This window comes from Ischnura elegans, chromosome 12 (assembly GCF_921293095.1).
Source record: "Ischnura elegans chromosome 12, ioIscEleg1.1, whole genome shotgun sequence".
Classification (NCBI taxonomy): domain Eukaryota; kingdom Metazoa; phylum Arthropoda; class Insecta; order Odonata; family Coenagrionidae; genus Ischnura; species Ischnura elegans.
The window spans coordinates 74891624-74913773 of record NC_060257.1 but is presented as its reverse complement, the minus strand read 5'-3'; the positions used below and the strand labels follow the sequence as shown (position 1 = coordinate 74913773).

Sequence of the window (22150 nt, the reverse complement as noted above, 5' to 3'; positions counted from 1 at the left end):
TATTTTCAAAACTCTACCACAGTTGATAAAGAAAAAAAGAAGTTGGTGAATTAGTGCGTTATAGTGAAACCTAAAAATCATTTGAAGTCCTGATTAAAAAAAAAAAGCAAACTGGAATGCTCAAAAAAAGGGTCATCTACGGAATGAATCATAATCATTTCTGAAAAGCCCATTCTTCTAAAGCTCACCTGCTATGTCCTTGGATATTGATGCAGAAATGGCAGCCGCTGCCTTTCCTGAAAGGCTGACTGACAGCTTTTTCGCCGGTGTTGATGTAGGGGCTGCACCACCACTCTCCAAAGCTCGCAGCTGGCCGAACGTCATGGCCCTGATTTCCTGTGCACTCAGTACATGGTCATAGGTACGCTCCAGTGTTTGTTTGATTTCTGCTCCCATGATCGAATCCATTCCCAAATCTGCCAATGTTGCAGTTGCCGATACAGTGGATGCATCTTTGATACCTGAAATAAGTAATGCAAGTTGGTTAACACCTAAACTCACCATATTTCTGAAGTTTTCCATTGATATGTATTTATGTATATTGAATTAATGAACTTTCTTGAAGCATTGTACTAATATTTAATTGAACTAATATTGAATTTACACATCAAATTCTGTCCTCTGAGGCACTATAAGTGTTTTGTTTTAAGAAAAAAATTGGTGAATAATACTGTTTTCCCTATTTTGATGGAAGATTAAAAGGATTTTAATGAATTGTACCTTTAATTTAAGGCCAATTTAATGTCAATGCCCAAAATGAGAGAAATAAGCTATAAACAATAATGAACATAAGAGGCAGTGACATAAATTAAAAAATCTATTTTGAGTGTGATAGCTGAGCAGAATCTGTAGATTCAATAGGAAATGAATTAACAGAATAATACTTTGCACTCAAAAGATTAGAAGTGAACAAAGCTAAAAGATAACCAAAGGATGTCAAAAGAAGAAACATCTCTTTTTCAGAGAAGGCAAACTACAAATTGGTAACTATTACTCACATGGATACTTTAATCTCTTCCATAACATGTCAAATAAGAAGCTTCCGCAAGAAAGAATTCCAAGTACATACTTGCCAATTTTCAAGCAGGGAATGCATTGACGTAGAACCAGCAAAGTTAATTGTATGAGATAACGTTAATAGCAACTATGTAAGTTTTAATTCACAGTTTTATTCAATACCACTTTTTTTATGACACTGCCTCAACATCAGGCATCAGTACTAGTAATAAAGAATAAAACTCTGTGGATTAAAATATTGTTGCTTTAATTGTTATCTTATTCTGTTCTTCCACTAAGTTACATCAAAAAATGTTGAATTCAATTTCATTATCTTACCAAGAATGTTAGCCACTGCATCCACAAGGCTGACTTTCCCATCGGACTGACTTCCGCCACCTTTCTCAGCAACAACTAGGGATGCTAGCACAGGATCTGGCCTCTGAAGGAATGTGTCAAAGGCAGCCAGGCAAGAAGTCATTCTCTGCGGCAAAGTTCCTCCGACAACAATTTCATTGGCACCAACAGCAGCACTATGGAGTACGACAGACGGGTTCATATTATAAACTGAATTACATCATTATGGCTTTTAATGTGATGAAAAGGAATGGGGATTAAAAACTGCTTATAAGTCTGGTATTTCCAAAGGTCATTTTGCTTTTATTAAAATGACATTTTCTTGTAACACATTGATCAAAACTGGGAAGATATATTTTACACAGAAATATTCTGGGTGCTAAGGTCAAAAATAAATAGCTCAGAACTTTCCTATTCCAACTCAAAATCCAAATAATTTGTAGCTTCATACTTCCCTTGCTACAGAAAATTTATTTTTGACTATAAAATTTTGAGGAGCAAGTAAAAAGATATGCATATTTGGTATCCACCTTGGGCAGCAGATACTACACTTTTCCACAGATGACAGATATCTCTAGCAAACAACATTTCTGAGTCAAAATATGATTTCAAGCCATAATGAATGGCCACTACTTTTCAACTTGGAGATTTTCAAATGTCTCACCTTCCTGCCATGGCTTCAGCTACCATTCCGACGTCACCAACAGCTCCCCACTGGATGGCCAATCCTGGAAGACCTTGAGCTTGCCTGGCTTCAACAAGCCTTTCGCACGCAGAGTTGGCCAAACCGTAATTGGCCTGTCCTGCATTACCACGGCCACAGCTCACAGATGAGAAGGCCACAAAGTGGTCGAGTTGAGGACAGTGGGTTCGTGATGCCTCGTCTAAGTATTGTAAACCTCTGGCCTTAGGTGCCCAGACTGCAGCAAAGTCGGCCGCACTCTGGTTCTCCATGAAAGCATCCTTCAGGACCTAAATCAGAAGAGTCAGAAGTTGAGAAAATGATCGACTCGTTCCAATTGTATGATACAGAGATAAAAACCAGAAAGAAAGAAAATTCTTCATTAAATTGACACTTAAGCAATTCTACACCATATGGACAACTATGATATGAATCCAAAGGTAGGATTTAATTTATTGGCTAATGCTTTCCAACGAGTTAGAATATGAAACAAAATTATGAAAAAAGCAGCTTAAAAGTAAACAAAGGATACAATTTTAGCTATATAAAATTTATCATCAAATTAACGCTTAGGCTGGGCTACCAAAAAATTCTATTTCATTGAATTTATGGCCGTTAAAGTTTTTTAGAAAAGAAATAAAGCATATTTGAACAATTTGGTAAATAAAATTATAGTATAATCCAACACATATTAAAAATATGGAATATCACGGCACTCATATTAAGAATAAATGTAGAAAAATTCTAATTGATCTTTTCCTGTGAATATTTTTTTCCCAAGCTATACAATTTCAAGGCAGATAAAAATCAAGACCCTCTCAAACATAACCACAAAATCACACAGGTACATCTTGTTGAGAAGCAGAATGAATATGGTCGAACACAAAGATTTAACTGACATAATACTATTAGAAATTGAAGTTCATTTGTAACAAAATCAAGAAAATAAATTCCAAAACAAAACAATAAACTTACAGCAGCCAAATGGAAGATTCCTCCGACAGGGCCTTCCTGGGCGGCAAACTTGAGCAACCTCTCGGCTGACTGCAAGCTCGATACATCTTCGGTGGAGACACGGACATTGATGCCTGCCTGACGCCAGCGTCTGAGGCAGAGCGACTGATAGCCAGTGCGAACTCCACTGCGCGAGGTCAAAACAAGATGAGCAGCACCCCTGGTTATGAGCCAATCAGCAAGCTCCAGCCCAAAACCACCAAGACCACCTGTTTAAGAGAAGATTAATTGATTATCACCACTAAACTAAACAAACACTAGAAACCACCGCCATTACGACACCATCATTAGGATTTAATGAGAATGCTACAATAACAACAGATAAATTAAAAAGCTGTTTGCCATTAAAAAATATAACACATCCAGAGAACTTTTAAATGAACCTGATGATAAATGAACCAGGACCTCATGATTAAGGTTTTTGTGAAGAATAACTAAGAATATACGCTCATTACATTCATAACAAAATCCACAATTTTTAATGAATATCGTGACCCACATCCAAATATTCTTTAATAAACTTACCAACTAGTATATACACCTTCTCATTGTTCATATATGTCCTGGGAATTGCCTGCACAAGCTTATGACATGCTTTAACTGGTCCCTTTTCAGGTTCTTCATTTCGGATCTTCAGCACAACCTTTCCAATATGTTTTCCAGATCCAATGAATCTACAATAAAAAATCAAAGGGATGATTAGAAGTTCATTCAAAAGAGTCAGGTAGGCAAAAATCACCAAATTATTCCCAAAATAATATGAAATTGTAGAAAGGCTTTGTGACTTAAAACTGAACAGGCTCTTCATGAATTTACTTTTTAAAAACTGGATTTCTCATGAGAAAATACAATGAAGACATACTAAATCTTTGACTTGCGTCTCATGAAAAAGAAAATCAGCAGCAAAATCATAGAAAGCCCATGAGGGCCTTCATCAGATTAATTGTAAGAATATTTATGGCAAAAGCAGTGATCTCTTTTTCTTGGCAAGCAAAGTCTAAAGGTGTTTTAGGGTTGATATGCATCCCACGAAGACATTTTTCCAGGAATTTTTCAAGCATTGAGTACTTCTGTTATATGGAGGAATGTAATCAATTTATCACCATGGTATAATAATCAGCTACATACCTAAAGGCCTGCTCCACTTGGGCTTCCGAATACACGGAGCACGGAAGGGGCTTTACAGCTCCAGATTTTATTCCCTCGGAAACCAATCTCACCACTTCCTTCTTATCTTCTCCTCCAACATCACCAAACAGAGCATCCAAGAGGATACCGTGGAACGTGGTATTCTTCAAAAATACAGACATACCTGCATGCCAAAAATAAATGTCATACATTACTTTAGTCCTGTATAAGGTGTAATTTCCTATAGTATTTTAAATGAAACATGTATTAAAGGAATTCAACTTCAAAACCTAGTATTGACACAGTCTCAGTGACTAATGAACAAAATAAGACACAGGAGACTTGCAAGTTGAAGTAATTTTTTTCTAATAAAGAATAAGAACAGAGAGCCAAATTGTTAGAAATTAAACTGATATTGTGAGAAAACTGGTGGTTGATTATAAGGAGAGGAATTGGCACAAAAGTTATGAGTGTTACGTTTTAATAATAGGCTTTTCAGACAGGCTTTCTAATACAATCGAGGAACAGCTAAGACAAGCAGTGGCTGATGAGTACATATTTAAATTTACCAAATCAAAACACTTAAGGTTTACAAGTTAACTTTTACGATTAAATTTTTTGTAATATAAAAGCATCGAAAGAATTCAACAGTCCAATAGCAACAGAAGGTGTTGAAAACTTAAGACCTTTCCAAAATTCAAGTTCAAAAATTCACATTTCAAATCCCAGTAAACTGATACATGTAGTTGAAAGTACATGCCACAAGATGATCGACTAAATCATTTCAAGCGTTCAATTTGCAAACACAAAAGATGGACGCCACTCACCAAGTGCATTGTTGTTGGACAGATCGAACTTTCCAATCTCCAAGAATCGACCGCCCTGAGCCAGACAGCGAATAGAGGCCTGCAGTTTCTCCTCGGCCAGCGAGTTGAGAACCAGATCTACACCACGGCCTTCCGTTTCCTCCAATATCATCTGCTCAAAGCTTGTGTCTCGAGAGTTGCCTATGTTGCGAGCATTCAACTGAAAAAGAAATGATGATGACTTAGGATTACAGGTATTTTATAATATTTTTATAAACTCCCTTCCCTATTTGTCACCTGGTCTGCGTCAAATCAAGCAATGCAACTATAACCACTTTCTCACTAGCTATCAAGCTGAAAATTTCAGGTTGACTCAGAACCAGATGACAATGCAATATTCAATGAATATTATTGTGAATGGAACTGTATCTCAATTTTTATTCAGAATTTAAAATTAAATATGTAAATAAGTTCAAATAATGGCCACCAACATTTGATGGCAGTGCTGGGATAATTAAAAGGGAGGAGAATGATAGAAAATCATAACAACAAATTTGTTTGCATGAAAATTTGTTAAAAAAAGTTACTGAGAGAATTACATTAAAAATGTTTTTTTTACATTGTAATATTATTTTTATCCAAGCAATGTAATAAGAAATCCAGGTGATCAAAAATTATGAAACACCACTACCCTCATTTTGTATCATTTTACACCCTGATCGGATACGTAAAATGCCAAAAAACAAGTTCTCATTGAAGGATATTAGAGATTTTCACACCCCACAGTGAGATTGAACTTTGTGAGCTTCATGCTGAGAATTCAAAATTTAAATTTCTAATCACGAGAGAGACATTAAAGACCATACTATGAATATGTCAAAATAACCCCAAGTCAATATGGCAACAGGATATTCTTTACAATCCAAACCAACCTCCAGCATTAACACTAACTGAGTGACAGATTTTTTATTCCCATACCATCAATGAAAGCTGCAGTGTACTTTAATGATGCATATTGAATATCAATGTCGGATATCATCAATATAAATGTCGACAAAAATTTTAATTGCAAAACCAAGAGGTAAAATTAAAGAGGAGAATGACACCCCACCTATTTTTTACTTTAAGTACTTGTGATCAATGTACAACTATATAAAGGGTTTTCCATCAACCTGTTAAATATTTATTATATTATGTATTGAAAAAAAATAAGGGTGGCTTACCTTTGGGAAGCGGTCAAGAAGGAATTTCCTCTTCTCGGCACTACCAACTGTGGTGAAAACATTGCATCCCTCATGGAGAGCAATAGCAATAGCTGCTTGACCCACTCCACCAGTTCCAGCGTGAATAAGTACTGAGTCACCAGGTTTCATTCCTCCTCTCACCTTCAAGGCGTAGTAGCTCTGCAAATTTGGAAAATAAATCATCCCATTACTTTGTAGTTGGCCCCCTACAAATAATTCTTCTCACGGCTATATGAGGACACTTTCCCATAAGGAAAATAATTATGTCAAGGCAATTTTACAGTAAAAGATGTCTACACTAATAGCTATACAAGAATACCTTCCCATAATGCAAACAATAATCCCAAAGCAATTCTACAATGATGGATGTCTACACTAAGAACACTTTCCCATAAGGCAAGTAATAAAGTCAAAACAATTTCACCATAACAAAAGTCTAGGTAGCTCACATGGTTAGATCACCTTGTATATGTTTGGGGGATTCAGGTCTCAGAAAATGGCAAACAATTTATCCCTAATGGAATTGTAGCACTTCAAATGCACTTTTGAAAGACACCAGAGAAGTAGGTACATAGCTGGCTAATCCATCATTTATTTTTTTTAAATCCCATTATGAACACCACTTGGGAAATTACTAACATAGATAATAAGATAAACTGACCAGGAGTTACCTATACCCTTTCGAAGTGTTTTTAAGTTCAGAAAGCAATTTTTACCAATAATAATGGAAAGATCTTTATCAGCTTATTATATTTCAAAAATTTTATTTCGTCACCTAAGGTAATATTCTAAGCAGGGCTGTACGAATATTTTTTCTGAAAATTGAAATCTCTACTCACGGTTGCATATACAACAGGAACTGTAGATGCTTGGTCTAAAGTCCAGTGTGTTGGGACTTCCCACAAGAAAGCAGGATCAGCCAATACAGACGTAGCCAACCCTCTGGCAGGCACCATGCCCATGACCCTCCTTCCAGATGAGTCACGCCCAGAAAACTCAAGGCCCAATATGCAGTCCTTAAAGAAAATAAGGTCAAGGATAAGTGAGGTCCACTTTGATGTTTTCCTTAACACGCATACATTAGAATAAATACCAAAAAGGACATTTTTCCAGGATATCCAGAGGATATATTTAATACTTTTAAAATCATCAATAAATTCCATACTTATATTTTTATTAACCATATTATTTGCCCTAAAATATCATTAGCATAGAAACGAATAACTACTGCATGTATTTTGTTATTTTTTAAACAATGAATTTCCTCAATGATAAATTACAGAAAATTCAATTTCAATGGTCATGTGCAATTATTTTGATAATAATAACTAGGATGGCCTTTCAAAATGCACATTTTCCAAATTTAACGGACGGATTTGGATTTTTTTGTTTGGTGTTTCAACAATTACAAAGCACTTAAATCAATAGCCTACACAAGGATGTATGTTCCCAGAAAAAAATGGAATATGAACTGAATCAGGACCATCTGCCGATACATGAATAAATAGAAATTTTCTCACCTGTCCAGCTAAATCTCCGGGCAGAGCATCAGGTGGAAGCTTTCCACTGGCCAACATGATATCGCGGAAGTTTAGAGGGGCATAATACACACTGCACAACTCACTCTTGGGGTTCAGTTCCGGCCTAAATAAAAAAATAAATTACGCATGAAAATCACAACAACAAAAATTATAAAGATGCATCAATTAAAGTATTAGTGACATGACAAGTCATATAATCAAGTAAATAAATTTTAATCTAGAAGATTTTGGCTTTAGGACATATAAAAGACAATTCCTTGATACAAAATGACAGATGTATGACAAAAAAATAACTGAAAGATGCTTCAAATAAATATACAATTTGATAATTTGAAAATAAACTTTCTTATATTCCACACGGTTTTTATTAAAAACTCTATTGGTTTCAACCTTTTCAGGTCATTATCAAAAGGTAACAGAACCTCTTGATAGTGGTTTTTTTCCCTCTTGACAGTGACCCTGAAAAGGCTGAAACCGGTAGAGTTCTTAATTAATACTGTGTGAATATAACTAAGTTAATTTTTTAATACATTACGTCACTATTCCATGAACTAGTGATTTCATGTAATATGAGAATGATTATGGGAACAATTAAAATACTAACTTCTTCTTAACTATTTAATCAGACCCATCAAGTTTCCTTGATATCAATTAGGGTCAAGGTTTTATGAATTTCAATAAATGAGTTTTGAAAAAAGTAATCACTTAAGAGGAAAAACCAAACAAGTCTTCACTTCACCTGTAGTAAGTAAGTGGTCCCTCAATCCATCGAAGACTGGACAGGTCTCCCCTGACCAAAGCATTGATGTAAGCATGCTCCACTTGGAGAGTCGCCACACTCCCTCCTGCCTCGGCTGTCAGTTTCAAATGCCTGTACGAGCCCCAACTAGTTGCTCCATTGGTTTCCGAGGAGAAAACATTGCTTACGAGATCCAAACGTAACTGGGCAATGTATGACTTATCCCATGTGGCCATGCTGTTTGTCATAGGTGGCACTGCTGCTGTTTTACTTGGAACATATATGCTCCTGAAAAGAAAGTGAATTTATTGTAAAGAGCGAAAGAGTGGCTGTAAAAATAGTGATGATAATCCAAAACGTGCGTAATGATAAACAAAGATATTCTGCTGCCCACCAATTTTATTTTAAGATGTATGATGCCTTTATTTATCATTCAATATGTTGTTTCATGAAATCTCTTAGCAAAAAGTTGGCTCTAAAGGTGTGTGGTAAAATCTGGTAGTTTGTTTTTCTAAGAAAATGGATAAATAAGTATTCTTTTCTCAGGACAAAAACCCAGACAATTGGTATGATGTTTTGAAAGGGCAACTGACAGGGTAGGTAAGCAATGGTGGAAAGAAAAGCAGATACATATATGAATTTCCATTGGCCTGCTTTGAACAAGGCACCAAGAAAACCAAGGCGTAAAATATTTGGAGAAATATATTTAAAGTGTTATCCACACAAAACCCAAGGACAGTGATTGGGCCACCTCTGAAAGAACTTCACTACCACTGAGATTTGAACCCAGGACCTCTGGAAGGGGAGGCAATGCACTTGCCCCCAAAGCTACTCAACCAGCTTGAGCTCAGGGAAAATAATATGTTAAAACATAACCATTGGTATCATCCAAATGAACTATTGGTCTCTAAAACTTTATGAGTGGTATGGCTATAAATTCCACCAATTTTTGCTTTAAATCATATTTAACACATCAAAGAAAGAATGGAAATAAAAAATATATTTTCAAACAAATAATTAGGAGCATGTGCCACAGTTAAAATTCATGCAAGTCATAAAATCATTTGTTGGCATCAAAAATGAAAAGGATGAGGAAGAGTTAACACATAAAATCTTACACAAAACCCTATATCGTAAGTTGAGAGGTTTAAAAAAATATTTCAACTCACCTTACATTGCTGCCTCCAGGTTCTTGTCGGAGGCAAGTGGTGAGACCAAGAATTCCGTTCATTTCCTCTCCATGGCTGACGACATACACACGGAATGGACTTCCCCCCTCTGCCTCGCGTCCCGTAGTGGCTTCGCTCCGGGCCATTGCCTCCTTCAGTTCATCCACCCAACTGAAGTCTTTCACACTTCCACTTCCAGTATTGCTCACATTCACTACAACATATTCCACACTTGACAATTCGATGGGCTGAAAATGCATGAGACAAATAGGAGGAAAAAATGAAAAAAATTATCCCTTGAGCAAGATGTGTGGAAAGTATTATGTAAAATAAGAAAAATTTTCCATAACAACATTGGAAACTATAGTCTCCAAAAATTAACAGTGAGGTTAACTGTTTGGATAGCAAGAGATTATTTACTAATAAGGAGGATTCAATTGAGGGTCTAGTTTCCGTGCTAGAACTACAAGGCAAGAGTCTGATTTGTCAATGGCATTCATCCATAGTGGACAAGGATTACAAGTATTCCTCGGCATAATAATTTCTTAGGGCAGTGGAATGGTAGGAGAAAATTTTGTCTCTTCAAGCTGTTAAAAAACTCAGGGGAACAACCAAAAGCCACTTCCATCACTACACGGGGCTAATAAAGTATAAGTTATCACCCAAGCATAATCAAAACAGAGTAAATACTTTCTGAGAGATAAGAGACACCATCAGCTCACCTTTTTCAACAGAACAACTGCATTTCCTGCACCAACGGGTTGAGAGCTGGCAATTACCCAATCTTTTTCAACCAACAAGTTAGCCTTGTCCTCAGCCGTCTCAAGCATGAGGAAACCTCCTTCCTTTGAGAGAGAAATCATGTTCTGGATGTCATTCTTTCCCCTGCCAATCACAAGATGACAGCCCTGTTGGGGTGCTTCACTTGCATTTGTTACTATTTTGACACCAAGGCGCTCGAGAATTTCAGACTCCTCTGCTTCCACGCCTTCAGGTAGAATAGCAGTGTAGTCAACCTGGAAATATAATGCAGGAAAGGATATTTTAAAATAAGTATTGTGCCAAAAAATGCCATGCATTTCGAACAAAAATTGCCCTCAACAAATTTCCTCATTAATTGGACCTCACTTTGAAATGCAAAAGCCTAACTAAACAACACCGGACAGAGAATAGATGTTTTCCACGGCAAAAATAACCAGTGTTAATTCTAAAGTTATTAATAAGTAATTTATGTTTCTTTTCAAACAGTGTGAGAAGCAACACAAATATTTTCCATTCCTAGAAATTTTTGGAGCTAGATTCATATCTACTCAGCCAAAGATCTGATAAAATGAGGACCTATTGTTGGAAAATTCCACATAAACCAACACCATTTTATTATCATGTGTATTATTCGATGAAAACAACATATCAAAGCAATAACAAAAAGCTAACACCTGACTATATCACTAGCTGTAAATGGTTTCCAACACCATCAGTGCAATGAATCCAAATATTTAACTTTTAACGTTGAAGCTTTCTCCAACCAATGAATCTAATCACCTATTAAATTAACTCCTTATCAAAAAAAAAACAACCAAATGAAGGATGGCAAATTTGTACCAGGATATTCTTGCAGATAGATATATGAGATAATGCTACCTTAATATAAAAAGGGTTTCCATGGACTAACTTTGGGACCGCTATTGCCATAAAACTTGCTTTGATTCCTGTGAGTCAAGTAAAACCCTAAGGTACATATAATTACCTGAAGCATAGGTTCCTTATCATAAGCTTCATATACGGCAGGAGCGTAACTCTTCCCATCAGTGCCAACAAATTCAGCAATCTTCAAACGAAGTGCTCCAGCATTTTCGGACACAATTTGGAGAACAACCTGAAAGAAATGATTATGGTAAAATTAGAAAGGATAGAATATATATTTATGAAATACAGTAGAGCCTTAATTATCCATTCTACTGATGAGGGAAATTCAAACTGATAGTCAAAATATATAGATAATCCATTCCTAACAATTATTTTACAAACTTTCACTTAGGTTTCTAAGATGTGCTCTCTCTACATCATCAGCATCCATTTCATCAAAGTAAATAGGAATTTTTTAAGGTAGGAAAGACTAGCAAAAGGTTAATGGAGGAGGATGATCAATCAGCATATGATCATGTGTGCACTTTATTATATTATACATGAAAATTTACCTGCATAGACTCAGCTCGGATGCGATCACTTCCTCCTGCAGTTGTTGCCTTGTTCTTCTTCCCTTCCACCTTGTATGGAATAAACGTATACTTCTCCAAGTTAGGAGCAGCCTGTCCACCACCTTGCTGGTGGCGCCTAGGTGCAAGAGAGGCCTTCATGCCACGAAGTTCAACGCCACCCGCTTGCAGGACATTGATGCTTCGGTGCATGGAAACAGGGAGTCCATCTGTAAAGATGAGAACAAGATGCTAATGGTAAAAAAGATAGGTTGAACAATGAATAACAAGTATGGAAAGACTGAAATAGTATTACTAAATTTTGGTTAGAAAACGATGAATTGTTGCTATTTTATAAGATTAGGCATTATGTCATTGCTAGGTTAAGATATTCAAAGATAGATGAACTTAAAAGGAATAAACTCCTGAATTCTACTAGTAAAATTGTGAATTATAATTGAGAAAAAAAATTTGAATAAGCTATATTGTTTGTACTTTAAATACATGAGTACATTTCTTCACTATGCAGAAGCCCGTAAGTATCAAGGATGCAGTGGATTCTGTTTACTGACAGTAATGTGAAATATTACTAAATTTTTTAAATTTTTAAGGCCAATGCTTTTTTAAATATTTACTTTTTCACAAAAATGTATTCAGTTTTCAGGAATATTTATTAAAACAGAGGAATCAAATCTGTAGTAATATCGATATTGATTCTTACCATTTTCATCCTTCATCGCTTCCACCAATTCCATGTGTTTCTTAGGATTGATGCACACCCTTTGAATGCGAGTGGGCAGATATAACTCCCGTGATGTCTGTCCCAGGATGGAGAACTGCAGCATTGTGTCCATGAATGAGACCCAGTTTCCAATCCAGGAGAGCTTTCCCATCAGACCTGAATAAAAATTCACATATAATAATGATCATAATGATCTTAATAAGGAAAATGCAAAAATTTAGAAACTGAATTATGAGGCAACAATGTATATGCTCATATAAAATGAAGCAATATCATTCACTACTGATGCCGTTTTACCCCCAAAACCAATAACTCCCCCTCTCTTGATAATACATAGCATGAATTTTACTTTTTAAAAATCTCCCCAAATTTCTTGCACCCCCCTCAAGTGTTTTTGTTGTAACTTGCACCATACATCCCCCTCAGAAAGCTCTGATGCCCTTACAGCATCCCTGTACAGAAAAATTTCAAGCCAGCATAGCCCTCATGATAAAAAAAAATTAGTACAAGGTATAAGAAAAGTGGAAGTGCCTTGAATGAGGTCATGAATAATCGGAAGTAGCAGTTTCAACTACTTACCCCTGCATGCAGGCAACACAAAATACATCTAAAGGTATTCACAGGGAAGGGTCTCCATTACTTAGCTGTTACAGAGTTGGATTCAAGGTGAACCTATGTGATAACTGTTGTAACTACGTGTAACTGCTGTTTTTTCTTAGTGGTAGACTAGATAATATCAAATATTTGCATCAGCTGAATCAGGCTGACTTCAAAGACTACAATGAATTGATATCAGTCACATCATTCTGTAGTTCAGTTCCCACTGAATACGGACTAACGAGAAGCCGTCTCTTATTGATTCAAAATGAGCAGCAATTGATATCTGTAACTGAAAATCTTCCTTCCACTCATGACAGACAGACATCACTGAATGACAAGGAACTTATAATTTTTTAAGCAGGACATTTTTAATGCCTCCACTAAATATTTAATTTAAATATATTTTTATAAATTGCACTTCATAATCATAGTACAAAGATCAGAACTTTCAAATCATTTCCCATCCTGATACCAGACCCCCTAAGAACCACACTGAGCTCACCTTCATTATCAGACTCCTTAATTCCTTGGAAGATTCCACCGTAGTCGTAGCCTCGGAGACGAAGTTCTTTGTACACATCATTGGTGGCCAGGGGCAGAATGGGAGGAATCAAAGCCTCCTTGGGAATTTTGCTTTTTGGTGTGGAGAGCTTGAGGGCATCCTTGTCGGGATCCTCAGAAGCAAAGATTTTCCCCGACACTGCCACCGATCCACCTTCGCTAAGCTCGAATTCTCCGCTGCTTTCAAAAATGTTCACCAAGAATTTGACGGCACCTGACAAGTGAAATCACGAATTATAGTTATTTGTTCAGTCATTCAAGCAACAATTGATAGAAAAAAGTCACTCAGATGCTTATTTTGATTCAAAATTTAACAGAAGGCCTGATTTTAAAAAATCATTAACTTTAATTATGCAATTAGATTATTATGCAAGCCATAAAATAAAATAAAACAGTTAAAAGTATAGAAATAACAAAGGATTCAGCCTTCTCCCAAAAATTTGCTGGGACAGAATTTGACAATGATTATGGATGAGTTTCCCACTCCATGTTGGGTGAGGCCAAAGGTAAGTTCTGGTATTACCAATACTATGTGCAAACATATGTTAAGAAAGCAGGCCACACCTATTTTTCCTGATAATTTTTTAGCTTAAGCCTATCAATTCAATAAATAATCATTATGCTTGAATTAAATAATTCTAAATACCAAAGGGCCAGAATCTTGGCTTACCTTCTTTGGGCATTATAGTTGCTCTATGGAATTTGACCTCTTCCAGAACAACAGGAAACTCTTCAAAAGACTTCCCTTGGAGTTTGGCAAACGTCTTCCAGACTAATGTCTGAAAAATGGACAACAACATGTCATTCACTTTTCCCCTCATGGCTGGTACAAGTTCAGTATTTATCATTCAATATTTTTACAAAAGGGATATTACTGTTAAACATTTCCATATTACTTAGTTTCATGCAATGAATGTAAGAATCTAGGGTCAGAGTAATCATCCCACATATTTTATTGCAATCACGAGGGGGATAAATAACTGATAGACAATAATAAATATGAATTTTGAATATCAATCAATCCTTTTAACTTTGCAATCAACCAATAAATCCAAAATCAGTTAGGATAAGGAAACATTCGTAAAATTGAAAACTGGTAAAAATGTGATAATTACCAAATATCCTGTGGCAGGGAATAAAACCCTTCCATCAATAGTGTGTCCAGCAAGGTAGGCATCTTCTTCCTTGCTAAGGTCAATACTTATCACAGATTCACCAGAGCGTCCAGACCCCTGCAGAGGAAGGAAACATAGTTGCATGTAGAGATTTATCCATACATATTTAAAACAGAAATGGTGGGAAAAGGCAGGTATATGATTGTCTTTAATTGACTGATTTCTCTTGTATTATACTTTGTTCCTACTTCCTAAGATTATAGAAATTCATTTGGAATCCATGTGTTTAACAATATAACATACATCTTTTGTTTGTGCCTGCTTGAAAACAAGCATGATTGTAATGCTTTTTTATGTAACTATGAACCATAAAATACTCATGATGTGTACACTGGTTCAATGTATAAATGCCATTACAATATTGAGAAGGTAATTTACAAAGTTATAACTTGCTACTTTTATTTGTAACTGTATTCCAGTAAATTTTCTGCATTTATCAGGCTTTTACCAGGTTCATAAAAATATCTGGACTATTCAATAATCCTGAAGGGGGTCTCTTTCCAGTTGAGTTCCAAGTGATTAATTTTCTACTCTGAATTGAACTCGGATTAATGAAATATACAAAATTTTTAAAACCAATTTTGATACTAACCTTGCCACCAAAGTTTGCAACACTCCATTCAGTACTGTGGTCCCACCCAATTAAGGGAGCAATCATTGGTGTACCCTTTGAAACAGGGAATGATACTTTGGGGTAAAGGTCGCTCAGGCGTGGCTGCAACCCTGAATTATAAAGCCTGTAAATTAAGAAGGATTTCAAGATTAAAATGAGAAAAACCATAGATAAAATGAGATTAGCCAAATTCAAAATCAAGGGAGCAATAAATAATTCAAATTTTAGCATGAGTGCCTAAAAAATTACCATTAAAATATCAAATCTAATGCATTGCACTCAAGTGGTTTTAATCCATTTCTACAAAAACCAAAGACCAACCAATTTTCATGATTAATGGTCAAGAATATCTATCCCATTACTGAAATGCTAGGTTTGCATGTATTAATATTACAGTTAAAAAAAAACTGTAAATGATAGTAATCGAATCAAAACATTTAACAAATTCATGACAATAACTCACTTTCCAAGGTTGGAGAGTAGGAACCTAATGTTGTCAGAATGTCCTCTTTTGCTGAGGCCCACATTAATACAAGTGGAGGGAAGAGATCTACGCAAGATTGCCTGAAAATTAAAACATATTTTTATTAAAAAAATAAGAAAGTGAAATTAGAGGATAAAATAAAAAAATTACCTGAATACTTTCAAAAGTAAATTATTAGAAATATAATGTTGTACAACAAATAATATTATAATAACAAAAACATCTTCTATTAACACATATTTAAGACATGATTATCCTATCTGAAATATGGTCATAATAACATTAATATCAAAGCCTTGAAAAAAGTATGAACTACCGAGGAGGGATTTGAATCCTTTGGATAGGCAGCCAAGAATGTTACCTTTGTGGCCATGGCCATATCATTCAACTAACATAGATGCAACAGTTGGTTCAATAGTTTTCATTTTTACATCATGGAATTTTGCCTTGATATGAGCAATAAAAATATTCTATACAATTTTGCTACCATGACAAGTTTCGGCACTTACTGTACCATTATCAAGGGTAACTGCAAACTTTTAGGAGAATATCATTTATTCATCAATATTCACAACATTTCTGCAGAGAATATCTCAAATCTCCCCATCTGCAGTCATAATAAAATAATAAATCCACAAAATAAAAATTTATTGTACAGCACACTCCTGATTAGCCGGGCTAATGATGGGGAGAAATGGCTTGAATAATCAGAAAACACGGATAACCCAAATTTTCACTTTAATGACTTGTAATGTTCTTAATTCACGGATAACAAACAATATATTATTATTTATGCAGTTATTCTGTTATTTTAGAGTGTTTCCAGGACTAAATGAGAGCTTTCTTTGCCAGTTTGTGATCTTTTTAGCGGTGAAAACATGGTTGTACTTGTATTATTTATGCTCCATGTAAGGCCCGGTTTCGAAAACCACACATCTGCGGCTTTTTGATCATGGATACAGAAAAGGTTTGCACGAAGCTTCAAAACCGCTGCTCGACATCGGAAACTACACTGTCAGGCACCACACCACGTAGTCGCCTCTCGCACAAGATAACCGGGTTGCAACTGCTGCGGGACGTGTACCCGTGATCACGGAGTGCGGTCGCGCGCTGCGAGGCTTGGAAAAGAGGAACACGGTGCTCCCGTGAATGCGGCTAGTGCGCGATCGCTTCTGTTTTACGAAGGGGATTCTAACGGAAATAATAAGCACGGATTATCCCAGCATTAATGCAGTAATTCCAGTGATTTTGAGTCAGATTTTATTTTTTTATTAAGATTGTGGAAAAAATTGAGTGAGAGTGAAAATCATGCACGGATAATCCGCAACATGGATATACCGCAGCCGGATAATCGTAAGTCTGCTGTAGTTACATTATAAATGTGAACACAAATTTCATGGATAATAGGGTAGTTTCCTTCATCAAAGAAAACGATAGGCATTGATTGCGATTCGTTACCCACCATTAGTGTATTCATAATACACAAATTATTTGGTTTTTGAAATACTGGTTTAGACGAATGGCAAGGGTGAAATTTTATCCTCATTTGAAAAAGGCCAGATTGGCGCCCATGCGATTCCTCTCCACGTGACGTCACAGGGACCTAGTTTCTACACGAGAGGATAGGAGTTATACATCGTCTGAGGTTACCAATGCATTCATGAGGCACAGAGCTCAGGGAAACATGTCTTAATAATCACCTATTAAAACTGGCTAAGGTCGGAAAGTTTTCTACGTTTGATAAGGTATTAATAAACCTTTTTTAAGCCAAGCGCTACCATTCAGCAAGGTACTCTGCTATCCACTAGCATCCTGCGTCCTATCAGCGCTCAGAGCCTCGATCAAGGTCACTTCACAAGGAGAGAGGGGGAACCAGAAATGCGTCGCACGGACTTTCCTACTTACGCGCGCGCGTTTTTGCGCGCTTGAAATTTTTCACTTTTCATTTAATCGCGAAAAATAGATATCGTCATTTAAAAATCTAAAAGCGCGAAATACGTACTCCAGGAGTAATAATCTTTCAATTTAGGTAATAAAAAAATAATAGGAAACCACCCTATTGCTTCATTTACATCAAGAGTATAAGCATTACTTTAAAATCAAGGTAAACATACCTGAAGAAGACAGTGAGGAGCCACTTCAATGACGATAGCGTTATCAGGTACATGCTGAAGGGCTTCATTGAACAAAACTGGGGAGAGTAAATTATTTACATGGTAGTCAGGAGAGGAGAGGCGAGCTAGAGGAGAATTCCAGTCTTTCTCTGGAATGGATGAACTAATCCACCGGTTAGTACGAGGCTTAGGAGATGATATGACCTGCAAAAATCAAAACAATAATGGTGTAAGAATCACAATTTTCAGTAAGATTCCATCTAAAGTGATTTTATTTTGGGTAAGGATGTCATACATTTTAGATAATTATGGATATCTCAGTTTAAGGGTTATAAAAATGTCTCAGAGTCAGTTTGGTATTGCCCAGTGCCAAATTAATTAACAAAATGCCATGCCCAAGTAACAAAAATTATCAATTTTATGAAAGTATAACATCATTTCCACAGTGAAAATTTATCATTCTGCATCAGAAGTGGACATGAGGTATTTCAGCTACTTTCCCTAGCCAAGTTGTAATCAGCCAGTTAATTAAGGTTAAATAAAATCAACTACACAGATACAAAACTCCTTTATGAAAAAATATTAACTTGAAGTTTCAAGAGTCAACAGGATATTTCTCAACTCTTCACATATGCATTGCTGTGAAACAAATATCTAGCAGCTTCATCACAGCAACTATGACCAGTATGTTAATTTATGATTCAAGCAGGAGCCTAAATTTTTGAAGTAAAGGTTGTAGACAATCATATAAGTAGTCCTTACCCTTTCGAGAACTTTCCTCAGGGCAGGTCCAGCATCGGCAATGTATTTTGAGTGGAAAGCTACACCAGAGGATTTGACCTCCTTGGCAAAGACCTTTTCTGCTGTAAGAGTCTTCACAAACTCTCCAATCAACTCAGGAGGGCCAGATATGGAAACATTGTCCTTACTGTTGTGGCAAGCTGGGAAAACACCTTTTGGACAGCGAGCCTTTGCTTCTTCCCAAGTCAAACCTGATCAAATAATTGCACATGGTCAATACATAACAATAATTGAACTATGGTGACACTTATAGTAAACTAGAACTAAGGATAAGGGCTTGTACATAAACTAAGTTACTAATTTTGGTATTTTTTAAACTCACTGCTCCCTTTGATAGCTTTTATATTTTTCCATACCCATCCAACATATTACATTGCCACTAAAAATGAAACTTTAAACAAAAAGATATTTTCTCAATTAATAATAAATTTAATAGATACTAGCATACATGTACAAAGACAGCAACAATGAGTTCTTCTAGTTGATCGGTGTCAAGATACATGAGAGATTTCCTCCGACCACTGCTAGCATAGACTACCAACATAGATTGGTATTGCTCGACATCCATAATAAATGTGGTCTGCTATAGATATGTATGTATGCATCTTTTATACGGAGAGTGGATATTAGAATTTACAGAGTGGATAGTGGCATTGAGATATCATGTCCATCAACCCCTTCACACCCTCAGTAAAAGCTATGTCACCTTGAGTGAATTTGCCCTCCCCTTCATTACCAAAAATAGGATTTCAGCACTTCCTCCCACAAAAGGATGGAATATGCACATCACCTAGCACAGTATAAGGAATTAGCAAGCAAATAATATGCATTTCAATGAATAAAATATCTTACCAACAGCAGCCATGGATCCTGGTGGCAAATTAGCCTCAAGAATGCATTGGCCTCGCCAATAAGCAGCCAAGACAGCTTGCTCAGCAGTGAAACCTCCATCTGCGTAAGCACACCCCAATTCTCCAACAGAGTGGCCGACAATACCATCAGGAGTAATGCCCAAGTAAGTCAAAACATCAACGAGGGCAACCTAAAACCAGAGAATAGGATTTAATCAGTGCATAAATTGCTGTAACACATAGGTATTATGATTGTATTGGCATAGCAAGGCACATGAAAATACTTTCCACAAATTTCATTGCTTTACTACATAAAATCATGATTGCTCTACTACATGAAATCTAGCTTGTCATGAACTTCCGAAATCAAATAGCACAATGACGAATGTAGCTCATCATCAGAGTTTCATAATTTTAGCACTGTTTAGGGGAACAATAGAAAATATTTTGAAAGTTAAACAATGCTAAAACATATCCATAATGTTCATTAAGAACTCACATCTCATGAAATATGATGCATTGGAAGGAATAAAATGATTTTATATGAGTAGCGATAGCTGTGTTCTCAATGACCTTATGGGTAGAGGGTTAGTTCGTGAACAATATGAAATAATAATCACTTTTTATTTCACTGTTCTACATTCAATACAAACTACAAAATATCATTTCATTAACTACCATTCCATTTAAAAAGAAATGCATAAAAAATAATAGGAGCATGATATTCAGAAAATAAATAGAATTGGAAGGGGTTACGAGGTATTAGCTGCAACCTAGTAAAATTTGTGTCAATTGAGGAAATAAATGAAATGGTGGAGTGCATAAAAGAGATTTCACAAGGGTATGAAAGTATACATTCAAACTAATGCAGCCAACTAACCTGCATTGCTGCTATGGACACAAAGGAGTGGAGCACGCTGTCGAAAGTGTCCTCTTGCGTGGAATCTAAAAGTGCAAACAGATCCAATCCGTGCGGTGCGAGAGCATTGGCGCAGCGCCGAATGGCTGATGCAAAAGGTGGCAGGTGCATCAGAAGATCCCTTCCCATGCCAGCCCACTGTGTTCCCATTCCAGAGAACACCCACCATACTGGGCGCCTATCCGGACTGCCGGTGTTTCCACCTGATGCACCACCGGTGAACTCCTAGCAAAAATAAAAGGAAAATTCTATTTTCAAGCAATCAAAACATAAAGGAGACCATTTTTATATAGCATTATGCTCATAAATCTTTGGATAAAACAGATAAAACAAGAATGTAAGTGACACATGTATACTCATGTGCAATCGCAAGTAATGAGTTTCAACTTTTTTTCCCACAATTAATGCAACACTTACTGTATAAACTTTCCTCAACATGGGAATAAACAAGCAAAGCTTTACTTTTACATGAGCAGATACTGGTATTGGGGATGGCTACTTCAACTTCCTTTCTGGATGGTGAATTTATTATGTATTTATGAGGCATATTTTCAAAAGCTAACCTCAGCTTCAATTCAAATTGACCAGAGCTAAGCTACCATCACATTCATTCAGGTTATGATAAAAAATTCAGGTCAATTACACATTTGTTTTTTGCATCTATGTACAACATATTCCAAAATGAGAAAACACACTTACCGCGATCTCCCTCATCGGCTCATCTCCAACAATGGTGTAACCTCTGTAGGAATGTCCAGGAATAGGTGAGGAATGCACTTCATTCAAAAGAGCCATGAACTCATTGTCTTTGGCATTTTCTTCAACCTAGAAAAATGGAGAACAATCTTGAGCAATATATACTTGAAATAGATAAGTGCAGAAAAATAGCAACAAGCCAAAAATATTCAGCGTACATGATTCTTCCAGAGTATACATGGTAAAATGTGACCAAACGCTATACTATTCTTGAATCTACTTTCTGGAGATTATCTGTTACAAATTCTAAAATTCAAGTATTAATGATAGACATTTATGTTAAAAAATTCGATTTAATGTAAAACTTCATTCAAAATCATTATGTATACGGCTCAATTAAAGTCAAAAATGTAATAATTTTTGACAATATCATAAAAATTTGTATGAACATGAAAAATTCACCGGGCACATTTTTTCCTGACATGCCTGATAGCTCCACCTACATCCCAGAGATCTACCTTCTGTGTTCTTAGACCACAAACCAGGCCCACACCACAATAGCCAACTCCCGAACCCCACAGTAAGTAACATCAGGATTCTCCTGATTTGAAGATGCTAGAATGATTAAAAACTACTGTCTCTTGACAAAAAATGTTGTAACAGCCCCAAAAACATGAAAATACCTTCCCTTATCTGTTAAAGCCTTTACCTGAATACCACCTT

General features: G+C 36.1%; 1 protein-coding gene across 2 annotated transcripts in view; it reads right to left on the bottom strand.

The window, feature by feature from the left end:
• LOC124169313 (fatty acid synthase-like) overlaps nt 1-22150 on the bottom strand; it is a 110765-nt gene that overhangs the window by 6067 nt on the left and 82548 nt on the right. For both annotated transcript variants that reach the window (XM_046547896.1, XM_046547895.1), the window contains exons 11-36: nt 21431-21556; nt 20693-20956; nt 19814-20003; nt 18923-19152; nt 18161-18364; nt 16026-16126; nt 15542-15686; nt 14890-15006; nt 14445-14553; nt 13716-13988; nt 12593-12769; nt 11875-12101; nt 11424-11552; nt 10399-10692; nt 9677-9924; nt 8508-8795; nt 7748-7871; nt 7067-7243; nt 6207-6386; nt 5005-5203; nt 4178-4361; nt 3575-3723; nt 3011-3258; nt 2018-2325; nt 1336-1529; nt 189-461 (exon numbers count right to left, since the gene is read on the bottom strand). In XM_046547896.1, the coding sequence (XP_046403852.1) occupies nt 189-461; nt 1336-1529; nt 2018-2325; nt 3011-3258; nt 3575-3723; nt 4178-4361; nt 5005-5203; nt 6207-6386; nt 7067-7243; nt 7748-7871; nt 8508-8795; nt 9677-9924; nt 10399-10692; nt 11424-11552; nt 11875-12101; nt 12593-12769; nt 13716-13988; nt 14445-14553; nt 14890-15006; nt 15542-15686; nt 16026-16126; nt 18161-18364; nt 18923-19152; nt 19814-20003; nt 20693-20956; nt 21431-21556 (5158 nt within the window). The remainder of the gene's footprint in view (nt 1-188; nt 462-1335; nt 1530-2017; nt 2326-3010; nt 3259-3574; nt 3724-4177; nt 4362-5004; nt 5204-6206; nt 6387-7066; nt 7244-7747; nt 7872-8507; nt 8796-9676; nt 9925-10398; nt 10693-11423; nt 11553-11874; nt 12102-12592; nt 12770-13715; nt 13989-14444; nt 14554-14889; nt 15007-15541; nt 15687-16025; nt 16127-18160; nt 18365-18922; nt 19153-19813; nt 20004-20692; nt 20957-21430; nt 21557-22150) is intronic.